Raw genomic sequence first — 27574 nt, forward strand, 5'->3', positions numbered from 1 at the left:
TATACAACCAAGCAAGGGGGTTGTTCTTGGCAAGCAGAAAGGTCACTTCTTCATCAGACACTGGAGTGAAGGAGAAGAGGATGGGTGATGATGTACCCTTTATTATAATAGTAAGCTCCAGTCTGATAGACTTCTAGTTTTTATTAAAATTTCTCCCTAGCATCGAACGTTACTTGTTTTTCCATTGTTCCTTGATCAAACAGAGAGACTGGAAGCATTAAATGAACTTAGGTGGGGGAATGAAAGTATCCTTTCAAATTTCTCTTTTTCTCTCTATGCTAAAAAATGATAGGATTCTGTGTTGGTTCACCTCAAGGGTCAACTTTAGAAATTTTTTAGCAGAATATTAAAATATCATTAGCATTGTACAATGTTGCTTTTTAAATCTGTTTTAAAAAAAATTGCTACAAATTATAATTTTTAGTATAGCAACTTTTCTTCCCCCAGGAAATGTAGCTCTAAAGTGAGAATATGTGTATGGAAAACAAAATTTCTTTTCAAATTTTATCTTATGCTTTTCATTTTTATATCACATTTTTTATTAAGTAATTTTTGTTGATATATTTTGCTTTTCCAGCCTCTTAAGTTTCTCTCATATGCCTTTTACTATCCTTCTCTAAAGACATCTTTTCTTTTAATTTTCTTTTATTTATCTGTTCCCATCTAATTCTCCTCCCACTAAGAAAAAAATGAAAAAATAAAGGCTTCGATAAATAGAAAACATAGTCTTATAAGACAAATTCTAGTATTGGCTACACCCAGAGAGGTATGTCTCTTACTACATTATTAAATTCATCATTTTTCTGAATTCTGTTTTACTCTTAATATTATTACTCAGTCATTATTTTGGATTTGTGGTTTATCATTTTTGTTGATCAAAGATCTAGTCTTTTGAGAGCTGTTTTTTTTCTATGTTAACATTGTATACATTGATTTCCTAGGTCTGTTCATTTCACTCTGCATCAGTTCTTGGAGGTCTTCCCAATTTCTTATGAAATTGTCCATTTCTTCCTTATGGACAATACTATTCCATTACATTCGTACTACATACACACTACATATTACACAGTCTGTTTATCCATTTTCCAATAGGAAGACACCCCCTTAGTTTCTAATTTTTGGCTACTATAAAAAGAACTATAATACAAATTTTTGTACTTATAGGTCCTTTTCCTCTTTGATTTTTTTTTTAAGTAGGGGTAATGGTGGGGCTTAATAGTATTATAGCTGTGTTAGGTTGGAGGGTATGCACAGTTTAATAAGTTTTGGGGGCATAGTTCCAAATTGATTTCCAGAATGTCTGGACCAATTCATAGTTCCACAGTAGCAGGTTGCCCTTTTTCCCACAGCCCTTTCCAACATATATCATTTTCTTCTGTTGTCAGCCTTGCCAATCTGGTAGGGTAGGGTGTAACCTCAAAGTTGCTTTGAGTGTTTTTTAATTACTAGTCACTTAGAGTATTTTTTTGTGTGTGTGCGATTGTTGATAACTTGGATTTCTTCCTTTGAAAACTTCCTGTTTATTATCCTTTGACTATGGGAAATAAAATTTTAAAAATCATTCACCTAAAAATTTTTTAGGGCTGGTCTTTTGCATAACTCAAGGTCCATATATAGATTCAATGAAAAGAAAGTTTGGGTTATTTTGAAATCATTTTGAAACAAAAGAGCAAAAATATTTGAGGGAGAGACAGTGGTCTGATAATTAAGAACATATCACAGATATTTTAAATTATAATTGTTTCCAATAACTACATATGAAAGTACACTATGTAAGCAGCTTAAACAGTTCATTTTATAGTAAAATACAGTGTATGTCGTGCCTTGTTTAACCATGAGACTGCATCATAAACTACCCGTACAAATTTATCTTACTACTTTGTAGTCACATCTTGTACATTACTTTTAACTACTTTAAAGAGAATAAAAGGAATGTTATAGAAAACTAAAAACGAGCCTGTGTTTTATTGTACGAGGTAGGCATATATTTTCACTAGTGGTTTACTAAAAACACATTATTCCCAGACCAGAATGGCTGTCAGACAGTTTTCATTATATAAAAACATGCTGAACATACTACTTGATACTTTATGAAGGACAATATAACTTCTATAAAGGGATAAGTGTTTTATCTCCTTAATTTTTATTTATGTCATCACCTTTATGGATGGTATATTTCCAAATATGAATATGCTCATTAGTGTACTCTTTTGATACAGGGATGTAGTAAACTTAGCACCTTTTCATAGTTGAAAAAAGTAAAAACTGAAACAGCATTTTAAAATATTTAAGTACTTTAAAATTTTTTTGAATTTTGTTTATAACTGTTTCTTAATTTTTCCAATTTTTTTAGACTCCTTGGTTAACCATCTTCAGAAGAGTGGATTTCTGATGTACCAAACTCCATGTCTCTCATTGAAAGTAAAATTTGATATCACAGATAAACAGCATTGACAACTATCCATGAAACTTTGTATATCTTAATATCAGCCCTCGAAGCTTCCCCAGGGAACGCATAATGACATCTGCAGTGGTTGACAATGGGGGTTCTGTTTTGGAGCTTTCCAGCAATGGAATAGAAAATCAAGAGGTTTGGAATTCACTGTGTTCCATTTAAATTGCATTTACATTTTATTATGTAGAAATTCTTAGGTAATTCTTAAATAATAACATTGCACAGTTTTTCTCATGCAGAATGTCCTATGCATGAGATATGATATATATCCTCATATACTTTTAAATTGTGGACAATAAAAGTACAGTGAAACAGTATAATAATACCTTATACTTATATGGTGCTTTATAGTTTGCAAAGCTCTTTTCATATATATTAACTGGTTTGATTTTATCCTCGCAACAGTCCAGGCCGATGTTAATGATCCCTATTTTATATTTGAGGATCCTGAGGTTCAGAGAGGTTAGTGACTGGCCCAATATTACACATGTATTAAGAAGGTGAACCAGGACTTGAACCTGCGTCTAAAGATTTTAAGGCTATCTTCTTTTTAATACCGCATCTCTTTAATAGTGTCATGGGGCATCATATCACTTGTCGAAGGACAGTATACGTGGAATTAAGAACTGAGATGAGAGAAGCAACTGTGAAATAATGATTTTGAGATTAGGGGTAACCCTTAATTTAATAATTTTAAACAGATATTGGTTTAGACTTTCATAGGACAATTTTAAAGACATTTAAAAATTATAAAATTAGAGTCATTAAGTATCATATCCTAAATATATGTTATTTTAGAATTAATTTTCGAGACTTTGATATGTAATAGTATGATTTTATATAAATTTTAATTCATATGGGGAATAAGCATTTATATGTGCCAGGTGTTGTGCTAAGCATTGTTTACAAATACTATCTCATTAGGTCCTCACAACCACCGTGTGAGGTAGGTGCTATTTTTATTCCCATTTTACAATTGAGGAAACTGAGGCAAACAGAGGTTAAGTGACTTACTGAGGGTCATACATCTAATATATATCTAAGGCTGAGTATGAACTCAGGTCTTCTTGGCTCCAGAACAGTGCCACCAGCTTCCTTATAAGTTATACTTGCCTGGACTGATGACAAACTAGATTTTTCTGTTACTTTTTTCTTCTCTTCCCTTCAAATATTTATAATTCAGTAAAAATCATCAATACAGTCAGAAGTACAGTGTGTAGAATGTTTAAATGTAATCGGTGAACAAGGAAACATTCAGTTAGTATTCTCTAAAAGAATTAAACTTATGTATTTTGAGTCATTGGTAGCTTGGTTTCTTTCGTGTCTCTATCTCCTGTTCTTCTGGGACATAGGGGGAAAAATATAAAAAGAGAGAGACACAGCAAAATCACAGAGGTAGAAAGAACTTGAGAGATCACATGATGACAGCCCGTCTTCTCCACCCTCCTTTCACACACATGCTTGACAATGAGCAATTGAGACTCTTAGGTTAGGTGACTTGATGAAGGTCTCACAAGTTAGTTGCAGACTTTTTGAATGTGTTCTTGAATTTGAGACTATTAGATTTACATCTGAGTTACATCTTAACTCAGCTTATCCTCCCATAGTGTATATTATGTTCCAAAAGATAGTCAATTTTTCTGTATAAAAATTTAGATATCGATATACTTGTATACTTGATCAATTCATGATTTTCTTCAGTCTGGGTGCTTTCTCCATCGATGCAGATCACAACCCCATTATAATTTAATAGATGTTCTTCCAAAAGTTGCTGAAAAATTCACTTTGTGGTGGATATGATACAACTTTTGAACACAACTAGACTGGTCTTTGGGTACAGATGGAAGGTCAGTCACCAGTCCCTCTTCTTGCTCTAACATTTTGTAAGTTTTGTAGCTGCTAATGAGTAGAGGTCATTTCCAGTCATTTCCCTTCTCCCACACTGCTTTTTATCAATTGCTTTAGCAACTGACCTGAGCAGTGAAGTAAGGTAGGTAGGAGGATCCCCTAGGAACATAGGATTTTAGATTTGGAAGGGGATCTTGGCCATCGTCCAATCCAGCCTCCTCATTTAACAGAGAAGGAAACCAAGGTCCAAAGATGTGAAATGACTCATCCAAAGCCAGGATTCATTTAGTCCCTGGTCTTCCACTGTTTCTAAATCCAGTCAGTGTTCTTCTCACCACACCATGCCACGATTTAGCTGCTAGTCTAACCCAGCTTTTGGGAAGGTCTTTTAAAGTTTATAAGGCTGATTTATATTCTTGCTTCCCACATTGTAGGCACTCACAAAGTGGTTTTTTTTTTGGTGGTTGTTGTTGCTACTGATCAATAGTATACAGATTCTTAAGACTTCATCTTCTCCATTGTTTTTGATTTCTAATCTCCATCCTAAATAAAACCTTTCCCACCCACTAGTGACACATAAAAATCAGATGATCCAGTTTAATTGCTTATTTTTTAAAAAAAATCATATTAATGTATACAAAATAGTACAGATTGAGTACATAAGAATTTGTGATTGAATTCAGAGTTTGTGGATAATAAGTTTCATTTAGAAAAAAATTTGCTCTTTTAGGAAGGTGAACAAGTTTCCAAATATCCAGCAGTGATTGTGGAGCCAGTTCCAAGTGCCAGATTAGACCAGGGCTATGCAGCCCAGGTTCTAGTCTATGATGATGAGACTTACATGATCCAAGATGTGGCAGAAGAGCAAGAAGTTGAAACTGAGACTGTGGAATCAGGTAGATCTTTAAACAAAATTTTTTATAAAGTCTTTTTGTGGGATTCACTATTTTTCTTATGTAAATTTTGTACTGGGGCTCTGTATAGTTTGGAATTAACTGAAAGGTTTACCTTATAATTTGCTAAAGGAGTTTTATTTCTGTAAGCACCAGGAAGGCTTTATATAATTCTACTTTGTTTAGGACACTGTCCTGTGTTATGGACCTCAAGACCAAAATTATTTTCTGCTTTCACTTTGCAAGTGCTGCTTCATGCATCCTGCTTTTCCTTCTTGATGGCCTTTTCTTTCCTGCATACAGCATAACAAAATAATAGGTTCATAGCTGGAAAAGGCCTCTGAGATCATCTAATCCATCCTCTCTTTTTATAGGTGAGGAAGCTGAGGTACAGAGGGGGTTAGTGAATTGCCCAGAATCAGAGAGGGAGTTGGAGAGAAGGCCAGTGCTCAAGCCCAGCCCCTCTGACTAAAGAGCCACACTAGTGTTCTTTCCATTCCACTTAGCCAACGTACTCTTAGTCAAAAAGGAAAAGTAGCACGTAGTCCAATACATTGACACCTAATAGAGGCTATCTCTCTGATTTATCATTAGAATTAAAATAGGATGCTTTGAAAAAGGGAAACCTTTGAAGAAAAGAATAGGCATCTCCCTAGGGGGAAAAAAAAACCTAATGGATTTGTTCTTTCAGGAATCTCTAGAAACTATCCTTCATGGAGAATGGAGAAAAGTAGCCTCTAGCATTTATTTAGTATTAATAGTTTATTAAACAGTTGTTAGTAATCTAAAAATGCATATGAAAAAAGCATTTCACATAGCTGGAAGATTTTCACTTGAAGTTTTCATTGATGGGGGAGGGGGGAGTCATAAAAACAGAATTGTTTGAAGCATTTTGCCAACAATGCTTTACACTATTCCCCTAAAAGTTACCTTCTGAAAAAATGTCTTTTTAAAAATATTGTATAAATAATAAATAGAAGTTCTTATATCCATTTATTTTGATATTTGTTAAATTTAATCTCATAGATGTTTATGGAATCAAATTAATTATGCTCCACAAAATGTTTAAAGAACTTCAGTATAATAAATAAGCTTAATAGTGGACATAGTTATTTACCAACAAGTGAAAAAGAGTAGGGTTCACTCATTCTCACTAATGCAGGGGACCGAAGGTATTTACAATCCAAAAATAATTTTTATTTCTCCTTAGAAATACTTTTTTTATTGACATAGGTATTTATCTGATAATCTGGGAATGAAATCTTATGGTAAAGAAGAACTTGTAAGGTGACAGTTTCTTTATCTTGACTTCCTACATAACTAACAACCCATTTCATTCTGGTAATAATCGATCACCCTTTTAGACTGTTGCAGTGTTTGCCATTTTCTAAATCTTACTTATAGACAGTGTGGTTGAGTATTGGATTTCCCTACATGTTGAGCAAATAATGAGAGTTGAGATATCAACAATATTGACTCCATAAACTTGCACAGGTTTGTTCTGAATAAACTACAACGTGAATTATCTGATAATCATAGTTAACTGAATTATGTAAATCTGAAAATACAAATAGTAGTAATGCATTGATTGTGGCACTTGTCCTTCACCAAAGGTATCTTTAGTTGGTTTGCTGTGAGTTTATTTGAGGGACTCAAGTTATTTCACCATGTCGGGGAAATGATTATGATGGCATTTTTGTTGTTGTTGTTGTTGTTATCATCATGGTCTTGATCATGATCCATCATCATCTTGTTCTCATCATCTTAGGAGTTTAGCTAGAAATGGCCATGGCACAAGTTGTTGTTCTGCTGTTTTCTTTTATATTTAGTATTTCTTGTATTGTTGTACAGGTGGATGAAATAATTGATGTTTTTAATTCATACCTGTTATCACTGCCAATATTTGCATAAACATCTCAGAGTGGAGAAGTGTCAGTTATCTAGTTTATTTGATTATAGTCAAACACTTAATTTAGTGTTTCATAGAGAGGCTTTGAGCACAGAACTGGTACAAATACAATGGAAGGATATGACTTTTCTGTTCATTTTTAGGAGTTTATTGAAAGTGATGAAAAGCTGGGTATCTTTGGAGTTTGTTTTTTGGCAGGATAAAGAAAGTAACAAGTATTATGACAGGTGAACTGCCCGTTATTTGCATGTGAAATGCTTAAACAGAATAGTTTAAACATATGAAGTTTTAAAAATAAATATATGAAGTTATTTTAGTGTGTACCATGTCACTGGAAATTTTAACTGTGTGAAAATCATTTAAGGTAACAAACATAGTGATAAGCAAAGAAATAAAGTAGCAGATATAAGGGGCCCAGGTGAAATCTGCACAGAAAAGGTATGAGGTGAAGAAAGGGAAATTTTGCATGAGGCCTTTCTACCGCTAAAAAGAGAAGCTATGATTGAATGAAACAGAAAAAATTTTTTATTTTGGTAGAAATGTGGTGAAATGAAAAGGAAAAGAAAGTAATTTTAGTAGCATCATGTTGGAAACTTTAAAGAAAAACAAAAACTGAATGTATTGGTGAAATTTGTGAAACTGAGGGCACCCTGAATGTTCTGATTTAGATTCACACATGTGAACAAACTACAGTGGCTATCATATTAATGATATTAGAATTGCCTTGCTAAGCTTAATTTGTTCCTAGGATTATGATTATTTTTATGTAGCTAAAATTATCTTCTTACTAAAAAAGTGATATTATATATAATCAATTTGAATATCATTCAAGGTTCAGTTTATTTTCAGCCTCTTTTCAGAGCTCAGCAAAATATGTAGCGTTTTTTCAGTCAAGATGGCAAAGCTGGCCTAAAAGAACATATTGTCACTTCAGGGGTGATTTAAAAAAAAATTAATCTCTTTAGATTTATTTTATTTGAACAGAAAAATAAAATGCTTTTGGCATATAAAGAACTGAATGTCATCCTGTATAAAATTATTTTGAAAGTTAATCTTATTTAGATTCTGGCTCAAGAGCAGATGAGAGCTAATATTTGTAAAAAGTACATAGAATAGTACCTGCCACATAGTAGGTACTATATGAATTCTTATTCTCTTCTTCCCTTCCCCTCAAGTTCACGAATGTAGCTTTATAAAGATATTTGACTGGCATAGATCAGTTTCAAGGTCATCTAATCTGGGCTTTAATTCACTTCTATTTAAAGAATCAAATGTTTCTTTCAAGTGAGTTGGAGACTGAATATAACTTCATCATTTCATCACTTAAAAAATAGAAGTTATTCTTTGTATTAAGGTTCATTCTTATATCTGCTTCCTTTTTCTGTAAGAAAATCTGATCAATTTTTGTGAACTAAATTTGTAATTTAAATTCTAAAAACTTAGTTGCACATAAAAAGTTAACAGGAAAATTAATTTTAAGAGAAAGGAATATTAAATTTGATATTAACAATGTTAAAATTTGTTTTCTTGTCAAAGTCATGAGGAGGGAAGGGGATAATTTTTCAGATGGGTTAAATATTTTTGATTAGTGGGTTGAGGTTCAAATAAAACAAGATAGTTCCAGTATTTTTTCTTGTATGTCTAGGAAACAAATGCAAGTTTCATTTTACAAATCATAATTTGGATCGTCTTAGCCGATGCATTAATACTAAAAATAGAATAATTTAAGTTCTTATATTTATGCTATTAGAACATTTTTATACTAAATTATTCAGGTTGTCTAACTACCTGGCTCACATGCCCCAGTTAGATTCTAGCTTTTCATTTAATTTTGTGCTATGTAGACTTGTCACATAAGAAGTGTTCAAACAGGGGCTATTTTCCTTGATTAGTGTGATGTTGCTATATAAGGTGTATAGCAGGATATAAGGTGCTTTAATGATTTAATTCTCATTCAGTGTTTTCCAAGTAACTTGACTGTAAAACACTTTTGGCTTTGAAATATGCTGACAGATTCCATAAATAATAGTTCCATAGTTAAGACTGCAGACCACTCAGGGTGGGCAGGTGCGTTATTAGCCAGGGCCAGAGCTTTCTCACCAGAGTATGGGCAGAAATGAAAGTAAATCACAAAGTCACTGTTAAGGCAGTTAACCTCTCTTTTTTTGGAGGGAGCAGGGGAAGGAGTGATGGAGTGTGGAGTGGAGTGAGGGTGGGTATAAACTATGTAGATTTCTGTAGTGGTGTAGTTTTTCAGTGTCTCTTCAGTGTCTCCTCTGGGCTATGTTGTCCTCTTGAATTTAGGGTGGGAGTTAGAACTGAGACTGGGAAAGAAGGGAAGCCAAAAGCTTGGTATAGCCCTCGTATTATTGGAGGCCCTCACTGAGTTAGAGGATGGGTAGTCTCTTCTAGATGGTGCATTTGGATAGAATTATTCTTGTACAACTTCTATTAATATCATGTAGAACACCAAGGTTGTGTGGAGTACTTTTTAGATCTGCTGATCTGCTAATTTTCATTCATCTAAATATAGTATAATCTCAACATTTGATTAGTAGTTGTAATTATAGGTTATTCTGTTTCAGCATTTTCCAGGCTCTGTAAGACTACTCAAGAACATTAAGTCTTACATTGATAGACTGTATTTCTTTTAGGACTATAGCAATAGGTGTCTGTATCTAGGTGATTCTTTGATAGGGATATAGGGATTATAGGCTTGGTGGTTAGGAGGCCATTTGGTAGTGACAGCAAATAGTGAGTGTGAGTAGAGAAGTTAGAGATGATCTCATCCAGCCTTCTCATTTTGCAGTTCAAGAAACAGGTTCATTGAGGTTAGATAACTTGCTCAAAGTAACACAGAATAAGCGGAGCTGGAATTCAAACCCAGGCTTTTCGACTTAAAGTTCAGCTAGAAGGTGCTTTCTTTTCTGCTTTGCCAGTGCTCTTCTTGCATATGGACCAGGTATTTTTCTTAGATAGTATAGAGTTCCCTCATGATGGGTACCTTATTGTGTATTTTTAAGGTTCAAGTCTGCTAGAAACATTTTTATTGATTTAACATTTATTCCAAATCCAAGCATTTCTAGTTTAGGGAAATGTCCAAACTGACATAGTTCCTCTCCCCTCCATGGAATGGTTCTGCCCCCCTACCCCCCTTGCCTTTTTTTTGCTCTGGGCCTTCCCTCTACGGCAAGATAATTTGAGTTTACATTTATTCCTGAACTAGGAATGATATGTTAAAATACAGTATGGGATTAACATTCTATTTCCTCTAATAGAAAAATAGTCACTTAATCTTTTCTTAAACTACTCTATCGGTTCTTTGACCACTGTGCCAATTCTTTTTGAAAGGAAAAACGTGTTGCCCTTGGATGGTCATAAAGCCAATCACTTTTGGGAATGGGTAAGGCTTTGAGTTTACTGGAGAGATACCGTGGAGGTATCCTTTGTTTTCAGTTTGGTTGCGATCCTTAATCTATTTCCTCCAGGCTTGTTTTTATTGTACTGCATACGTTCCTAACTTTCCTTAAGTGTAAAGGCTGGTCAGGATTCTAGACTTCAGAAAAATTTATTTCTTGGAATTTCTAGTTGAACTGAAAAGGAACTTTTTTTTTAACCATTCTTCTACATATTCCCTCTACATATTCCCACAAAGTTCTGAGCACAGCTATTTGAAACATAATCTCATTTCTGAGATTATGCTAATATGTAGCAAGATCATACTCAGGTTGGTCCAAAATAATGGAGTTCTTTATGTTTTGATATCAAATGGCAAGATGATATGAACTATTCTAGATGCTGGACCAAGATGTCAAGTGGTATAATAGTGTGGAGAAAAGTAACAAATGGAATGAGTTTAGAGCAAGACCCAGTGTTCAAACACACTTGAGTATCCAGTCAACAATTTAATATCCTGAACAGAAGCCAGAAAACTCTGCACATTAACAAAGCTCTGCATCATATTGGGTTTACCATTGGATCAAATGAGGGGAAGAGTAACTGATTACAAATGAATGCTACTTGCATATAAAGGATGATTGTTAGTTTTAAAAATGTTATTTTATTTTTGTATCACCCACCATTCCCAATTTATCCCTTATATGAAAGAGTAAAAAAAAGAAAAAAAAGCCCAGTTCCACAAAACTAACCAATGTATCACTGAAGTCCAGCATTATTTATAGTCTTTCACACCTACACTACCTCTACTTCTGTAAGGAGGGAAGGAGAGTACGTTCTGATATAGCTTCTTTGGAACTAAGCTGGTTAGTTGATTGTAGATTAAACACTGGATTTGGAGTCAGGAACGCCGACACTTAGCAGCTGTCTAACCTTGGGCAAGGAATTTGACCTCTGGCTCAGTTTCCTCTTTTGTAAAAATGGGAGTAACAACAGCAGCTACGTTCCAGGGTAGTTGTGGATCATATGAGAAATATTTGTAAAGTTGCAAACTTAAAATGCCCTGTTACTATTTCACAGCATTCTATTTGGATTGTTGTGGTTCTTTCTGTTTACATTGTTGTCATCATTGTGAATATTGTTTTCCTGATTCTACTTCATTTTGCATCATAAAGTCTTCATATGCCTTGTGTTCATCACTTTGTTTCTTGTAGCAGTAATACCCATTACATTTATGTACCATAGCTTGCTTTTCAAGCAATGGACATCACTTTGTTTCCCTTTCTTTGCCACTACAAAAGGTGCTGCTATAAACTTTGATGGCCTTTCTATATGCCTAGCCCTGGGTTCTCTGCATTAAATGGTGTGGATATTTCAGTTCCTTCAAGCTGCTTTCCACAGTGGTTAGGTCAGTTCCCAGCTCTGCCTGTAGTGTGTTGGTGTACTCGTCCGCTTCCAACTCCTCTAACATCTGCTGTCCATTTTTCCAGTTTGTGATGAGGTGGAAGCTTCTAGTGCTTTTGGTCTTCATTTCTTTTACCATCAGTGATTCTGAGTATTCTTTCTTATGGTTGTTAATAGTTTGCAAATCTTCTTTTGAGCGCTGTTTATTCATACCTATTAGGGAATTTTACTACCTTCTTAAAGTATAATTTTTATGCTTTTATTTTAAAGATTATGCAAAACTTTAAAAGACCTTAGCTAAGTTATTGAATATTATCTTTAAAATCTAATATTTGTTCAGTTGTTTTTTTTCTTTTTTTTGTATTTTAAATAGATTTATTATTTTTAGTTTACAGCACTCAGTTCCACAAGTTTTTGAGTTCCAAATTTTCTTCCCCTCCCCCCAAGGCAGTATGGAATCTGATATGTTCTACATATACATTTGCATTAAACTTATTTACATAATAGTCGAGCTGCAAAGAATTATGACCAATGGAATGAATCATGAGAAAGAAGAAACAAAACCAAAAAAAAAAAAGAGAAGAAAGGAAAAAAAAGATCAAATAATTTGCCTCAATCTGCATTCAGACTCCATAGTTCTTTCTCTGGTTGTAGATAGCTCTTTCCATCATGAGTCCTTTGGAGCTGTCTTTGAATCTTGTATTGCTCAAGTCTATCAAAGTTAGACATCACAGAAGCAATATGACTGTGCTTGTGTACAATGTTCTCCTGGTTCTGCTTCCCTCACTCAGCATCATATCATGTAGATCTTTCCAGGTTATTATGAAGTCTGTATCTTCCCCATTTCTTATAGTACAATAGTATTCCATTACCTTCATATACGACAACTTGTTTAGCCATTCCCCAATAGCATCACCTTGATTTCCAATTCTTTGCTACCAGAAAAAGAGCTGCTATAAATATTTTTGTATTTACGGATCCCTTTCCTACTTCTGTGATCTCTTTGGGATACAGCCCTAGAAGTGGTATTGCTGGGTCAAAGGGTATGAACATTTTTATAGCCTTTTGGGCATAGTTCCATATTGCTCTCCAGAATGGCTGGATCAGTTCACAACTCCACCAACAATGTAACAGTGTTCCAATTTTGCCACATCCTCTCCAGCATTTATCATTTTCCTGTTTTGTTATGTTAGCCAATCTGACAGGAGAGATGTGGTACCTAAGAGTTGTTTTGATTTGCATTTCTCTAATCAATAGTGATTTCGAGCATTTTTTCATATGTCTATAGATATCTTGAATTTCTTCTTCTGAAAACTGCCTGTTCATATCCTTTGACCATTTCTCAATTGGGGAATGACTTGTATTCCTATAAATTTGGCTTAGTTCCCTGTATATTTTAAATATGAGGCCTTTATCAGAGACACTGGTTGTAAAGATTTTCTCCCAATTTTCTGCTTTCCTCCTAATCTTTGTTGCATTGACTTTGTTTATACAAAATCTTTTCTTAACACAATCAAAATTATCCATTTTATATTTTGTAATGCTCTCTATATCTTTCTGGGTCATGAATTCTTCCCTTTCCCATAAATCTGAGAGGTAAACTATTCCTTGCTTTCCTAAATTGCTTGTGGTATCAGCCTTTATTCCTAAATCATGAACCCATTTTGACTTTATTTTGGTATACAGTGTAAGATATTGGTCTATGCCTAGTTTCTGCCCTACCATTTTCCAATTTTTCCGGCAGTTTTTGTGAAATAGTGAATTATTAGTCCAGAAGCTGGATTCTTCAGGTTTATCAAAGAGGAGATTGCTGTAGTTGTTGACTACTGCGTCTTGTGTACCTAACCTATTGCACTGATCCACCACTCTATTTCGTGGCCAGTACCTGGTAGTTTGGATGACTGCTGCTTTATAGTACAGTTTAATGTCTGGGATGGCTAGGCCACCTTTCTTAGTATTTCTTTTCATCAATTCCCATGATATTCTGGACATTTTGTTCTTCCAGATGAATTTTGTTATTGTCTTATCTAGCTCTGTAAAATAATTTTTTGGTAGTTCGATTGGTATGGCACTGAATAAGTAAATTAATTTAGGCAAAATTGTCATTTTTATTATATTAGCTTGGCCTAACCATGAGCAACTGATGTTTTTCCATTTATTCAGATCTGACTTTATTTGTGTGAAGTGTTTTGTAATTATGGTCATATAGGCTCTGGGTTTGTCTTGGCAGGTAGACTCCCAAATATTTTATAGTGTCTATAGTAACTTTATTTTTTTTTTTGGGTGAGATTGCCTTATGTTTATTTCTCCACTGGAGTTGGGAAAAAGACCTAATCACCTGTTGTTCACCCCCATTATTTTTTTGGTTTGCTGTGTTGTTGAGTCATTTCAGTTGTGTCTGTTTGTGACCCCATTTGGGTTTTTCTTTTTTTTTTCTTTTTTTATTTTTAGTTTACAACATTCGGTTATACATAATTTTGAGTTCCAGATTTTCTTCCCTCCCTCCCCTCCTCTCTACAGTAACTTTAAATGGAATTTCTCTGTGTCTTACTGTTGGGCTTTGTTAGTAATATATAGGAATGCTGAGGATTTATGTGGGTTTATTTTATATCCTGCAACTTTGCTAAAGTTTTTTATTATTTCCAATAGTTTTTTACTTGATTCTCTAGGATTCTCTAAGTAAGTCATCATGTTCAGTTGTTTTTCAGTTGTGTTCAACTCTTCATGACTCCATTTGGGGTTTTCTTGGCAAAGATACTAGAGTGGTTTGCCCTTTCTTTCACTCATTTTATAGCTGAAGAAACTGAGGCAAACAGGGTTTAAGTGACTTGGCCAGGGTTACACAGCTAAGTGTCTCAGGAAGATGAGCCTTCCTAACTCCAGGCCCAACGTTCTATCCCCTGCTCCACTTAGCTGCCCCCAAATTTAATATAAAATTGCACAAGTAGAGGTATCAGAAGATATATCTTGCCCTGACTCTTGAAGACTTTACCTATCTTTACCTTACATTAGCATATCTCATTTCTCTGAAATTTGGGAGAATGTGGCCTTCTTCCTGGGGCACAAGGCTAGCAAAACTCGAGTGCAGCTTGAACCAGATTGAAATGTAATTGGGAAACATTTAACAAAATAAATAAAAGTACAGTAAATATAGACATGAGGCTGAGGTTTAAGAGAGAAGATAGGCTAAAATACATAGATCTGGGGGTGATCTACATAGAGATGATAACTAAACCCATGGAAAATGATCAGACAAGTCAGTCATTTACTAAGTGCCAGGCACTGTGTTGGACATTGCAGATACAAATAGAATAGATAAAACATTTTTTACTTGAAAGTAGCTTAGGTTCTAATAGGACAAGTATATAGAAGTAGACGTGATAAATATAAAGAGAACATATACCGATAAATATATAATAGTTAAATATAAGTAAGTTCGGGAGCAAGCGGTAGCAGTTGGAATCAGGAATATGGAAGGTAGTACTTGAGCTGCTTCTTAAAGGAGGAAGTGAGGAGGGGAGGCATTTCAGATAAGGGAGAAGGGTGTGTGTGTGCAAAGGCCTGGCGGGTAGGAAACAGAATGCCAGGATGTGAAGAACCAAAGCCAATTTGGCTCGATTCCAGGGTATGGAAGGGAGAGTGATGTTGAGTGAGGCTGTAAATATTGGGGCTAGTCCGTAAAAGGCTTTCAGAGAGGCATAGGAGAGTTTTTACTTGATCCTGGAGGGGGATAGGGAAGCCTCTGGAATTCATTGAATAGGAGATTGACAGAGAAATCTTCATCTAAAGAAAATTACTTTAGCAGTCATGTGTAGGATAGACTAGACTGTGAGAACCTTGAGGCAAGGAGACCAATCAGGAAGATTGATGAGGCCCTGATGTTAGGTGGTAGTTTTGTGGACAGAAAGAAGGTATTGGATTTGAGAGATATCCTACAGGTAAAAAAGGCTAGCTTTGACAACTGATTGTAAATGTGAGGCAAAGGAGGAAGAGGGAGGATAATTCTGAGATTACAAACCTGGGAGACTAGAAGCAATGTGTGGCACTTTTGACAGAATTAGTGACATTTGGAGGAGGGGAAGGTTTTGGGGGAAAGATAATTCGTTTGATTTTTGGACATGTTAAGTTTGAGATGTTTTACTGACGTAGTTTGAAATGTCCAGTATATAATTTGGAGATGTAGGACTGAAGCTAATGACTACTGAGAGGTGTACAGAAAGAAAAGAAGGTCCAGGAAAGAACCTCACCTTCTTTTTCATGTACTGTTGGTATCATACATTGGGGCATCCTATAATTTTTTTTTTGCATTGCTCACAGTTTGTTTTGTATATCTACCTTTTTCAGTGATATTATTCATGAGTGTAGGGGGCATGTATTTTTTTGTCTTGTATTTTCATGAACATTTTTGCCTAGTGTCAGATACAATGTAGATTCCATGTTGAACTGACTTGAAATTTTACTAATATTCGAAGAGTTATATGTAAGCCTAAATATCTTCTAGTTTTATGGGCATGTTTTACTTAGAATACTTACTGATAATTTTTAAAATGAAAGCAACCATTCAGCAATCTAGATTTTGTCTTATACCAAAACCATACTATATTTAAAGTGCCTATGTTACTTCTGCCTTAGAAGTATTAATAGATACTTCATTTGTAACAGAAGCCTTCAGCACTATAACTCCATTGATGAACAAGAGTTTGGCCTGGGTAGTTGTGTAGGTTTTGGGAGGTACCTCCCACACCATTGGTTAGAGCAGTGATTTTAAGCTGATTTGGTGGACATGAGGAAAGTGTTCTCAAGGCAGAGCATAGAGAAAAAGGAACTTTTTTTTCTTTGGATATTTTAAATTTCATTTTAGGCTTTTTGATGGTTGTGAACTATTCTACTTCAAACTTTAATATGTTGATTTTTTTCCCCTCTCTTTTTTTTCTCTTCCTTCATCTTTTCTTCCCACTTCCTCCTGGTTTTCCCAGGGACAAAGGGATGTGTATGTGTGTGGGGGGGGGTAGGGGGAGTGGGAAGGAAGGATGCACGTTATGGGTAGAGCTCTCTGTGGTAGATGATTTAGATATTTTACTGGTCTGCAGTGTAGTTTGAGTTGGGAAACACTGGTATAAAGGATCCTCATTTCCCTTTAAAAAGTTTTAGCCATGTCAGAATTGCAAACATCAAATTTACAAATGTACTGCCAGTTTAAAAAGTTTGAAAATCATTGATTTATCATTATGTCACTTAAAAACTACTTTGACTTTGGTGCTAATGAGACTCAGCTTCCTGGTTGACTCCACATTTGAATCAGATGGCTTGACCAGATTTTGTTGCCACATGCACTGGGGGGGACTAGGGAGTGGAGGGTAGATGGGTGAGTTCGGATCCTTGATGATTGCTAGGAAACAGCTCATAGTCCTGCCTTGATAATGGTAAGTATTAAATGAAAGAAAGCATGTTGCTGGTGGCCCAGGGTTTGAGAGTGAAGGTGGGGGTGGGGGTGGGGGTGGGAGTGAGGGCATTCTCTGAAGCTGGATAAGCTGCTGAACTGTGTTTTAAAGCTGCTTAAGATGACAGTTTGGTAAAAATCATGTTGATGACTTGTAGATAGATGTACCTGTTTCTTAATTCTACTATGTTTTCATCCCTGAGATATCTTATACTTGTGTCAATGGGAACATTTTTCCTATCCCAGTCACTCTGTAAGTTATGTCTGAGAGTGAACGGTGGGAGATAGACTGAATTAATTCTAGGTCTTAGGGATGGGATCTAAAAGGATTTTGGACAGAAGATTTTTGGAGTGGGTGTGAAATACACTTTCTAGGCTCTTAATTTTTTTTATATATTCTTTTAAAAAATGTATAAATCTACGAAGAGATCAGAATAGAATGATGAATGAAAATAAAAGCTGAAATAACCAGGATCTTTTGTGTGTGTGTATGTGTGTGTGTGTGTGTGTGTGTGTGTGTGTGTGTAAGATAAAATATCAAATGGACTTTTAAAAAATTTTCTCATGAACATGATATATCCTACATTTTGTATTTTTAATATGCTGCTAAATTTTCTCTTTAAAATATTGGAAGTTTGGGGCAGCTAGGTGGCGCAGTGAGTAGAGCACCCGCCCTGGACTCCAGAGGACCTGAGTTCAATTCCAGAGGACCTGAGTTCAACTTTGGCCTCAGACACTTGACACACTTACTAGCTGTGTGACCTTGGGCAAGTCACTTAACCCCAATTGCCCTGCCTTCCCCCCTCCAAAAAAAAAAAGAGAAAAAATATTGGAAGTTCTTGGCAGAAATGTATTAAATTTATATTGGTGGTTGTTTTCTAGGATATTGGTATTTTAAAAAACAGATTTATTGTTCTAGGTAACAAGGAGAGTTTTTTTTTCTTAATTTAGCCATCAGTTAAATTACGATCAAAAGATCATAGATTAGAGCTGGAAAGAACTTCATCAGTCATCTGGTCCAACTCTCTCATTTTACAGATGAGGAGCCTGGAGCCCAGTAGTAAGCAGTTCATGATGGGGATTTGAAACAACCTACTCTGGCTTCAGAGGGCAGCTAGGTGGCACATGGATAGAGCAGCAGGCCTGGAGTCAGGAAGACCTGAGTTCATATATGCCCTCAGTTGTGTAATCCTGGGCAAATCACTGAACCCTGTTTTGTCTCAGTTTCCTCTTCTGTAAAATGAGCTGAAGAAGGAAATGGCAAACTGCTGTAGTATCTTTGCAAGAAAACTTCAAATGGGGTCACAAAGAGTCAGACATAACTGAAAAACTCTGGCTTCAAAACCTGTATACTTCCCACTGTACCATGATATGAGTTTACAGATTAGTTAAATGACAATGCATTTTGAAAGATCTCTCAAAAAGGCAGTTTCTTCTTTTTGTTAATTGACTATTTAGCTTGTTAGAAATAGGTTTTTTTCTCCTGAACACGTAAGGATTTCCCAAGAAGTCAAATTTCTCTTTTGTAGAGATTCAAGACTTACTTGACCACTGTTTTTGGTATAACTTTTGTCTTTGTATCATCAGAAATCCTCCCTGTGGCACAGAAAGGACTGTTTTAATTAGAAAATATTGTTGCCACAGGGAGGTAGAAGATCTTCATGAAAAACTGGGGATCTGAAAAGGAGCCCCTTACAACCTGAAGGTGAAACTTGAATGAGCCAGAAAGAAGACAGTGCTGGTATGTTGGTTTATAAATTATTTAGATTGCTTAAAACTTAACTTTCAGTTAAAATCTTGAAAACACATTGGCTATGTGCCTGTATTTGTTTAAATGGTGATGATACCTTTTAAAGGTAGGCAAAAGCAAATAGTAATACAGCAGTGTTACCAATTAAATGTTTAAAAAAACCCTGAAACTTTTCCCTTAAACATTTTAATGTCTTACATTATCTCCCTTGTTCCTAACCTTTATTTCTTTTTATAGATAAAACTCCAGGCTCTTTCTTTCCTGTACTGCATGGGAGCTACTTACTACTGAGCATCTTTGTCTTTTTTTCATCTCTACTATTTATTTCTGTTTCTAGACTTGTTTATTAACTTGAAGTTGTTTCCTTTTGACTATATCGCCTTTCAGAATTGAGTGTACTTGTAAAAGTTCCTTCTAATCAGCTGACATGTCTGTAATTTTTACTTTTAAGTATTCATTAAGTTCATTTACTTCAGACTTTAGAAATGTTAGAGTTGCAGTTGTATAGCAGAATTATTTTATTCCTTTTTGCTTATCGGTCAGAAAATGTTCTTGGAGGAAAGATTTAATCTCTTAATAAAGTTGTCATTTTGTATCTTATCAGTAGAATTGATTTAATCTCTAGGAAACTGAATTATTGGCCACCCAGCGTTAAGATCAGCGTTTGGGAAAATGTGTTCTAGTTGTGAAAGGTGTTGTGTGCTGAATAAAGTGTCTAAATCTTGACAATATTTCAAAATAAATTTTCTGAAAAGTACAAATACAAATTCTGTACAATATTTAATTGTACAGAAATTATTTAGTGTTCGAGAAAGTAGGATTTGAAAAGAGTATAAAATTTGGGAGAAAACTGCCTCTTCTGATACAGCACATTTATTTAAATTAATAAGTAATATATATTTTTTCTTGATTATGTGTTATCTTTTAAATTGAACTTCAGGATTTAAATACTTTTAAGTAAAAAAAATTATACTTTCAAGTTAGTATAATACTATATTTTAAGAAGGTGCAAACTGTAGTTTTTGATATGCTGCATGCTATGTTATGTCATTTTGGCCATGTTCCTTATTAGAAATTATCATGGCTAGGAAACTTGTGTACATTTTAGGGTGTAAATTTACAAAAGAGCTGAATTTGGTGACTTTTTCAATTGTAAAATAATTCTTCAAAAATGACTGTTGCATGTAACTAATTGTTTACATAGATTGTTAGCAACAGAGAAATTTTAACCAAGAGATTTAAAGATAAATGTGTTAGGAACTACTTCTAAATGAAGATTGAAAGTGAAGATATACCTAGAAAATGGTGCCACTAAAAGATGTTCATTTTTTGTCTGGTACCAGTGCATGCTTATTTCTTTGAGAGATGACACTATCCAACTTTTTCTCTTTTCATGTGTTATCTGCCTAACAATTTTATTAACTTATGTTAGTTGAGGGTAGTTTAATACACATTACATTTTAAAAATATTTTTATCGATTTGAAGTACATGAATAGCTCAGTTTAGGCTAACGAATTTTTACCAAGTAGAAATCCCTCAAGAATCTTCTTTAATGAATAATAGCGTGCTTTATAGTTAGCTTATCAACTGTATGTGTGAATGATTCGAAAGTGCTTTTAAAGAGTTTGTTCTCTAAGCTTTAGAATTCCCCTTTCAGTATTTTTATGGTATTATTTACTTAGCCAATCTTTTTCTCATTGAAAGTATAGAGATTAACTTCAGCCTAGCTCTTGTAAGAACGATCTTATAATCCATTTTAGTGGAGTTTAAACTAATGATATTTTTTATTCTTTGATGAAGAATGAAGGATCATAGTGACTAGCCAGATAATTCAGCCCATCCCAATAGCATTTTAAAGGTGTCCTATCAGTGTATCTCAATTATAAATTTTGGTCTCTTATCCAAATGATTGATTTAATTCTCAGTTTCCATTGGTATACTCAGATATAATCCATTTGTTTACAACTACCTAGGATTTTTCATGAGAATAAGATAGAAAACAAAAACCTGTTGAGAAATCTGGCTTTATTCTGGGGCCTAGATCTAACAGCACAAGGTATGCTTTCCGTTTCTTTCTTTTTTGTACTATCTTGATGGGAATTAATATAAACTAACCCAGAATTGTAGAGTTTTGACGTTGGTTGCCATTTTATTTCACCTTCCTCGACTTTTCCATACTCGTTTTTCTATTAAAATAACGACTCCTTTGTAGGTTAGTGACTTAAAGATTCTGCTCGGGGAAGGGGAGAATAAAGTAACCTATGCTGGAACAGAAAGCCCCGTTTTTTTCCAACACTAATTGCTATTTTTCCTGTTACGTGGAGAATTAATATAACTGCCTACTGTAACTGTTTAAGTTTCCTATGGTGATTGAGAACTGACTTAGGAAATGTGATGGGGTGGTATTTAGTAACAGTGGGAAAGGTGTAGTGGTAGTATTTGTATATCCAGAAGAATTCAAATTAAATACACTTTACTTTGCTTAACGTGGCTACATTTCATTTTGTGTTAAAGAAACTTACAACAGTGACCTTCTCAATGCCTCTTGAAGCTTGGAGAAGAAAGTATTTTGCAAGGATGTGATCTCTTCATCTAGGTGGCATACCGGATGTAATCCTGATCTTAGGGTTTGGAAGATCTGATTTCAAATCTTGCTTTAGACACTTGCTTAGATGTATGACCCTGGAGAAGTCACTTCAATGCTTTGTGCCTCTGTTTCCTTTCTGTATAAAATGGAGGTAATAATAGCATCCATGCCATAGAGTTGTAAAGATTAAAGGAGATTTCACAGGCACACACGCGCACACACACATGCACACACGCGCACACACATGCACACACATGCACACATGTGTGCGCACTTTCCAAACTTTAAGTGTTATAAAATTGTCAGCTACCCATGGTTCCATGTTGGTGTTTTGAATTTATTACAATAGTTTTCTTTTCCCTTCACACCACTGAATGAAAACAAACACCATTCTTAGTCCATTGTTGACCTTCCTTGATTCAAAAGAGACTGGTTGAAGTCCTGCCTGTGGTATTCACTCGCTTTGTGATGATGGGTTTAACCTCTCTGAACTTCAGTTTCCAAACCTGTAAAATGGAGGTAATGATTCAATTTAATTAAATAAACATTTATTAGGCATTGTACTGGGATGCAAATAAGAAAAAGAGGCAGTCCCTGCCCTCTTGGAGCTTAGTGGGGGGTGGAAGCCCTTCATAGCTACAGATGGAAAATCATAGGATAATAGTCGACCTTAGTGGTTTGGTGAATCTTAAATGTCAGCTGTTACTTTACTACTCTCAGTCATCGATATAGTAGGGAACTTGCTCTTTTTTTGGGGGTGGTGGTGAGGCAATTGGGAGTTAAGTGACTTGCCCAGAGTCACACACTTATGAAGTGTCAAGTATGTGAGGCTGGATTTGAATTCAGGTCCTCCTGCCTCCAGGGCTGATGCTGTACCCACTGTGACTCCTAGCTGCCCTCTGGAAATTGCTCTTTGATACAATTTTGACAAAATGGAATGAAAGTAGGCAATAGTTTGGTAATACTACAGTTTAGAAAACAAAACACTGGATAGTTTGATGATACCACTTAGATAACGAGGATAAAACAATGATTACTTCAGTGTATGTTTTGTGTGCTGCATAAAGAAGAATCTATCATTGCTCAACAGATTATATTAGAGCTTTATTAGGCATTTAAAAGAGATTCTTTGTGTATAATTCATTGTTATAATTCACATACAGGAGACCTGATTTGACATGTAGCATAGCCAAATCCATGAATTAGTAAAGCATCTTATAATAAAATATTTGCTATATTTTTATAATCCCAGTTATGTATATTAATTATAAAAGGAAGGGTATCTCCAGTCCAGTGCCTTTTACAAAGTCAAGTCAACAAGCATTTATCAAGCTTACTATGTGCCAGGCATGTTTTTCTTGAATTAAGTTTTTTTTTTCTTTCAACGTGACTTCTTATTGCAAGAATTCAGATACGCTAATGGTCAAACAATAACAACAGTAGTAGTAGCAGCTAGTGTATGTACTACTTTAAGGGCTATAAAGCACTTTACATATTATCTTATTTGATCCTCAGAACAACCGTGTGAGTAAAGTGCTATTATTATCCCCATTTTACAGATGAGACAACTGAGACTGAAAGAGGTTCTGCTGCTTCCCCAGGGTCACAGAACTAGTAAGTGTCTGAGGCAAGATTGGAATTAAGGTCCACCTGACTCTAAGTCCAGTACTTAATCCAGTGTGCTACCATGTTGCCTTGAATCAAGCAAACTTCTTTTTTGTTTTTTGTTTTTTTTTTTTGCAAGGGGGGAAGGCAGGGCAATTGGGATTAAGTGACTTGTCCAAGGTCACACAGCTAGTGAGTGTCAAGTGTCTGAGGCTGGATTTGAACTCAGGTCCTCCTGACTCCAGGGCTGGTGCTCTACTCACTGCGCCACCTAGCTGCCCCTCAAACTTCTTAAGTAAACAATTGATATATCAGGATTAGTCTGCGATATGCATACATGTTAGTCCTATGCCCCAATACCAATGTTAGGAAGATGTTCTTTTGCTCAGTTGCTTAGAACATAGTGCTGGTGAGGTCAGGGTTATGGATCCAGTCTCATCTTCGCTTTGTTTCTTGGAACATGGCCTGGACCCCTTAACACTTTGAGTCAACTGTCTTGCAAATGTGTGCCCTTACAGGAGAATATAGATGAATCAGCATAATCTATCATCACAATTTTTGAATGGGTTGAGGGCCAATGATGGTGGGTCAGTAGTTTCTTCAAGGAACAGCAGTGTGTAATTCACTAATAAGTCATGAAACCTAGCCTGAGAGGAGGGAGGTCTTTCACTTCTCTATTATGGACTTGTATGATTGATAATAGGTTAATTACTTAGCATTTCTATGTGGCAGTTTCTCAATCTATAAATAACTTTAGTGATAGTTATGTTTGACCGATATTTGTAATAGGCACATAAGAGCTGCAAATGTGATATTCCAGTGCCTCATTGTGATAAGGAGGTGTGCCCCTGAATGTTCAAAGACCATGCCAACAGAGTGTGAGCTCAGACATGTAAGGCAGATGTGTAACCTTTTTCTGTACGATAGATTATGTGCATATGATCTGAGGACCAGACTAGCTAACTTCAGAATGTCTAAAGTTGACTGTAGGGCCTTGATTTTTCCTATTATAGCTCTTAAAAATTGTTTGTTGAGTGATAGAGGGGTTTCTTTCTTCATCGGTGGAAGAAAGTACCCATACTGCTGAAATCACAGATCCTTGACGTATTGAAGTTTAAAGTTTTCTCAATACTAGCTTGACATTGTATTCCAGAGATAAAATTTTTCCTTTAGTGAACTGTATGAATCTTTCTTTAGTTAGTCATTCTCTATTTCAACTTGAAGCTTGCAACCTTTAGCTTTTCATTATCCAATCCTATGTTATAGGTTTTAAAAAGTGACACTTCCATATTATAGAGAATGATTGGGGTGTGTGTGGGGGGGGGAAGTAAACTCAAGATCTGTAAGCCTGATTTCAATTCTTTGAGAGTGATCAGAAATCTTAATTTTTAGTAATAGGAATAGCTGGTGATTTAAGAATTTATGTAGCACCTTCCTTTAAAAAAAAAACCCCAAACCTCAGGTTATACCAAGATTACATGTGGTAATGCCTTTTTTGTTGCTGTCTGTTTCCCTATTTTATTGGTTTATACTGTTTAGCAATGTTAATCTTGGCATTAGGGCCATCGGTTCAAATCCTGCTTTTGGTGATTACTACCTTGAACCTTAGTTGTTTTATCTATAAATGAGAGGTGGTGTTGGACTATATGACTTCATAGGTTCCCTTCAACTCAAAATCTATGACCTAAAGTGCATCAGCAACCTAAGTCCAGATGGGAGGTGTATTAGCCACATTTCCCTCCTAATTCTACTTAATATTTTCAGAATTCCTTTTTGAAGCTTTGGAATTGTCTGGTGTTTTCTTTATCCTTTGTTCCTTCGCGATGAGACATATATCTTATGTAAATTTTCTAAATTCTTTTTGGCACTTAACTTTAAACAGTTCTAAATAGAATTTTTCATGATCATTCAGTGTCAGAACTAATTGATGTTTTCATGGTTGTGAAGTTAACACTTAGGAAAAGGTTATATAGTTATGTAAAGTGTGTTATTATATAGTTCATAGGATCATAGAACTAGAACTCAGAGGTACTTCAGAGGCTGTCTAGACCAAACTCCTCATTTTATAGATGAAGAAACTGACACCTAGGGAGGAACTGAGGCCTAGGGACCTGCTCAAAGGTGATCATCTCTAAGAATTTACTGGTATCTGTAATGAACTATCCTGCACATGGCTTACTTTGATGCCTTATCAAGGAGTAGAGAGCTGACTATGGTTTTTTAGAATCAATCCTAATAGAGCACAAGTTTGGGCAAACCCAACCAAGCTGGAAAGGCTTAGTACAAGTCTGCTGATGGATTATCTATCGTCTAAGGATCAGATTAGCTAAGTTTGGAGAGATAAAGAATCTGGTTGGCTGTAGGAGATTGGAGTTTTCTGCTTTGGCAGATTTTGAAGATAATCTTTATTAAAACTATAGTGATTGTGATCTGTGTCAGTGGAAGGACTATAACACACTTACTGATAAAATTACAAATCTTTGAAGTATTTAATCAAGTAAACTTAAACTCTAAAAATAGACACTTGCCAGGAGCTAGTCTTCCCATCAGCCATCAGGTTTTTTGGTATTTCATAAAGAACTGATAACGTGTATTTTTATTACTATAGGTAAATAGGTCACAAAATTTTTTGCCTAAGCTATTTAGTCTGGCATTTAACAAGTCTATATTTACTTTCCCCTGAAGACCTACCCCAGAATTGTGGTTTGGAATTGACTCTAGGTTCTTTAATAAAGCTCTTTATTCTAGCTAAGTACAAACACTGGGAGGTTATGCTAGGCTGGAAAGGCTTTGAGTATGGGCCAGTGATGGACTATTGGGAACATTCATTCATTTGACAAATATTAATTGTCTACTATATGCAAAATACTATGTAAAAGCATACAGAAAGAAAAATGGTGTATTTCAAAATTTGATACTTTGGTTGGTCCTTTTGTCTTATTTCCTCATGGAATAAGAGATATAGAAGTTACTTTGTTTTATGATTAAGTTTTTATTTTAAAAAAGAGCCTGTGTGATTGAATCCTGCTTTTAGAGCCTATTTTCTGCTGAGTACTATATTTCAAACACATTTTTATTTGTAGCAAAAGTTTTGGGGGTGGCTGTTAGCTATAACATGATATTTATGTAGTATATCTAGCAGATACAGAACACACATGTACACACATGAATGTGTATACACATACATTTGTGTTTACATGTGTATGTTGTATATGTGCTAGGTATATTGTGTAGAAGAAAAACTCATGTAGTTATTTATGTATACAGTGCAAGTGTATGCATATAGATGTGTATATGTATGATGTATGTGTATATATTGAATTCCTACAGATGAATCATGAGATAAACTTTGAAAGCACAATATTTTAAAAACAAACCAAAAATGTGTGTGTGTGCTTGTGTATGCACATGTGTGCTTGTGTGTGCGCATGTATGTATATGTGTATTGCTTCCCTCTAGTGTGAATTCTCCAATTCCTGGTCACAGTGGTGGACTAGGTCCCCAGAGAGTGGCTGAGCACTTCTCTCTGACGTATTCATAGTTTTTTAGTTATACAAGTGCTACTCATAAACCCCTACCAATTCATGCTCCAGATACTTAATTTTTTACAAGGGTATTTACTAAGCAGATATAGCAAAGGCAGTTACTGCAAGCTTGGGATATACTGTCTCCTGAGGAGAGTGAATTTAAACTTGTGGTACAGTGGTTAATGGGGCACACATGTAGGGAACCTGTATACCAACTCTTAGCTCCTCAAAGTCATCTTCTACCTTTGTGGAGTCCTCATGGAATTTCCCTTAGGTATAGCTCTCTTCTGGGCTTCAAGGTTTGGTCTTATAGGAATCTTTCCTTGATTTGTCTTAGCTCCTGATGCAGGTGCTGCTTCTGACTAGTCACTGCTTCTTTGGAGACACTGCCACCAATGGGTGGGAATGCCATATCTTCTGATGTTTTGAAGTTCCCCAGGTTGTCCTCTGGTCAATGAAGGATGAGGAAACTGCCCTCTTTCTTCCTAATACCATTCCTCTCTCCCCACCTCCTACTTCCCTGTAAGGAGGCCTTCAGTGCTGGATTTAAGAAGTACTTAGCTGACTGCCACCAAATTAGCTTGCTGTTTTTATACAGAGCCCCTATCATCCTTTCAAATTGATTAGACCCTTATTCACACATAGTTTACTTTTGATTCAATTGAGATATCTCTGCCTTCTGTGCTTGATTAGGATAGAGGGAAGTGATTTCTTGCATTAGAGCTTTTCTTGTTAATGGAGAAAGCTTTATGAATGTGA

At 35.3% G+C, this 27574-nt stretch overlaps 1 protein-coding gene across 3 annotated transcripts in view; it reads left to right on the top strand.

Annotated features, from left to right (window-relative positions):
* The window catches only part of ELF2 (E74 like ETS transcription factor 2), an 88774-nt gene that overhangs the window by 24870 nt on the left and 36330 nt on the right, over window positions 1-27574 (top strand). For 2 of the 3 annotated variants that reach the window (XM_036762849.1, XM_036762850.1), the window contains exons 2-3: window positions 2354-2590; window positions 5034-5199. The exons of the other annotated variant lie outside the window; for it this stretch is intronic. In XM_036762849.1, the coding sequence (XP_036618744.1) occupies window positions 2519-2590; window positions 5034-5199 (238 nt within the window). In that variant the 5' untranslated portion in view covers window positions 2354-2518. The remainder of the gene's footprint in view (window positions 1-2353; window positions 2591-5033; window positions 5200-27574) is intronic. 3 annotated transcript variants of the gene reach the window in all.

The sequence above is a fragment of the Trichosurus vulpecula genome, chromosome 6 (genome assembly GCF_011100635.1).
Source record: "Trichosurus vulpecula isolate mTriVul1 chromosome 6, mTriVul1.pri, whole genome shotgun sequence".
Classification (NCBI taxonomy): domain Eukaryota; kingdom Metazoa; phylum Chordata; class Mammalia; order Diprotodontia; family Phalangeridae; genus Trichosurus; species Trichosurus vulpecula.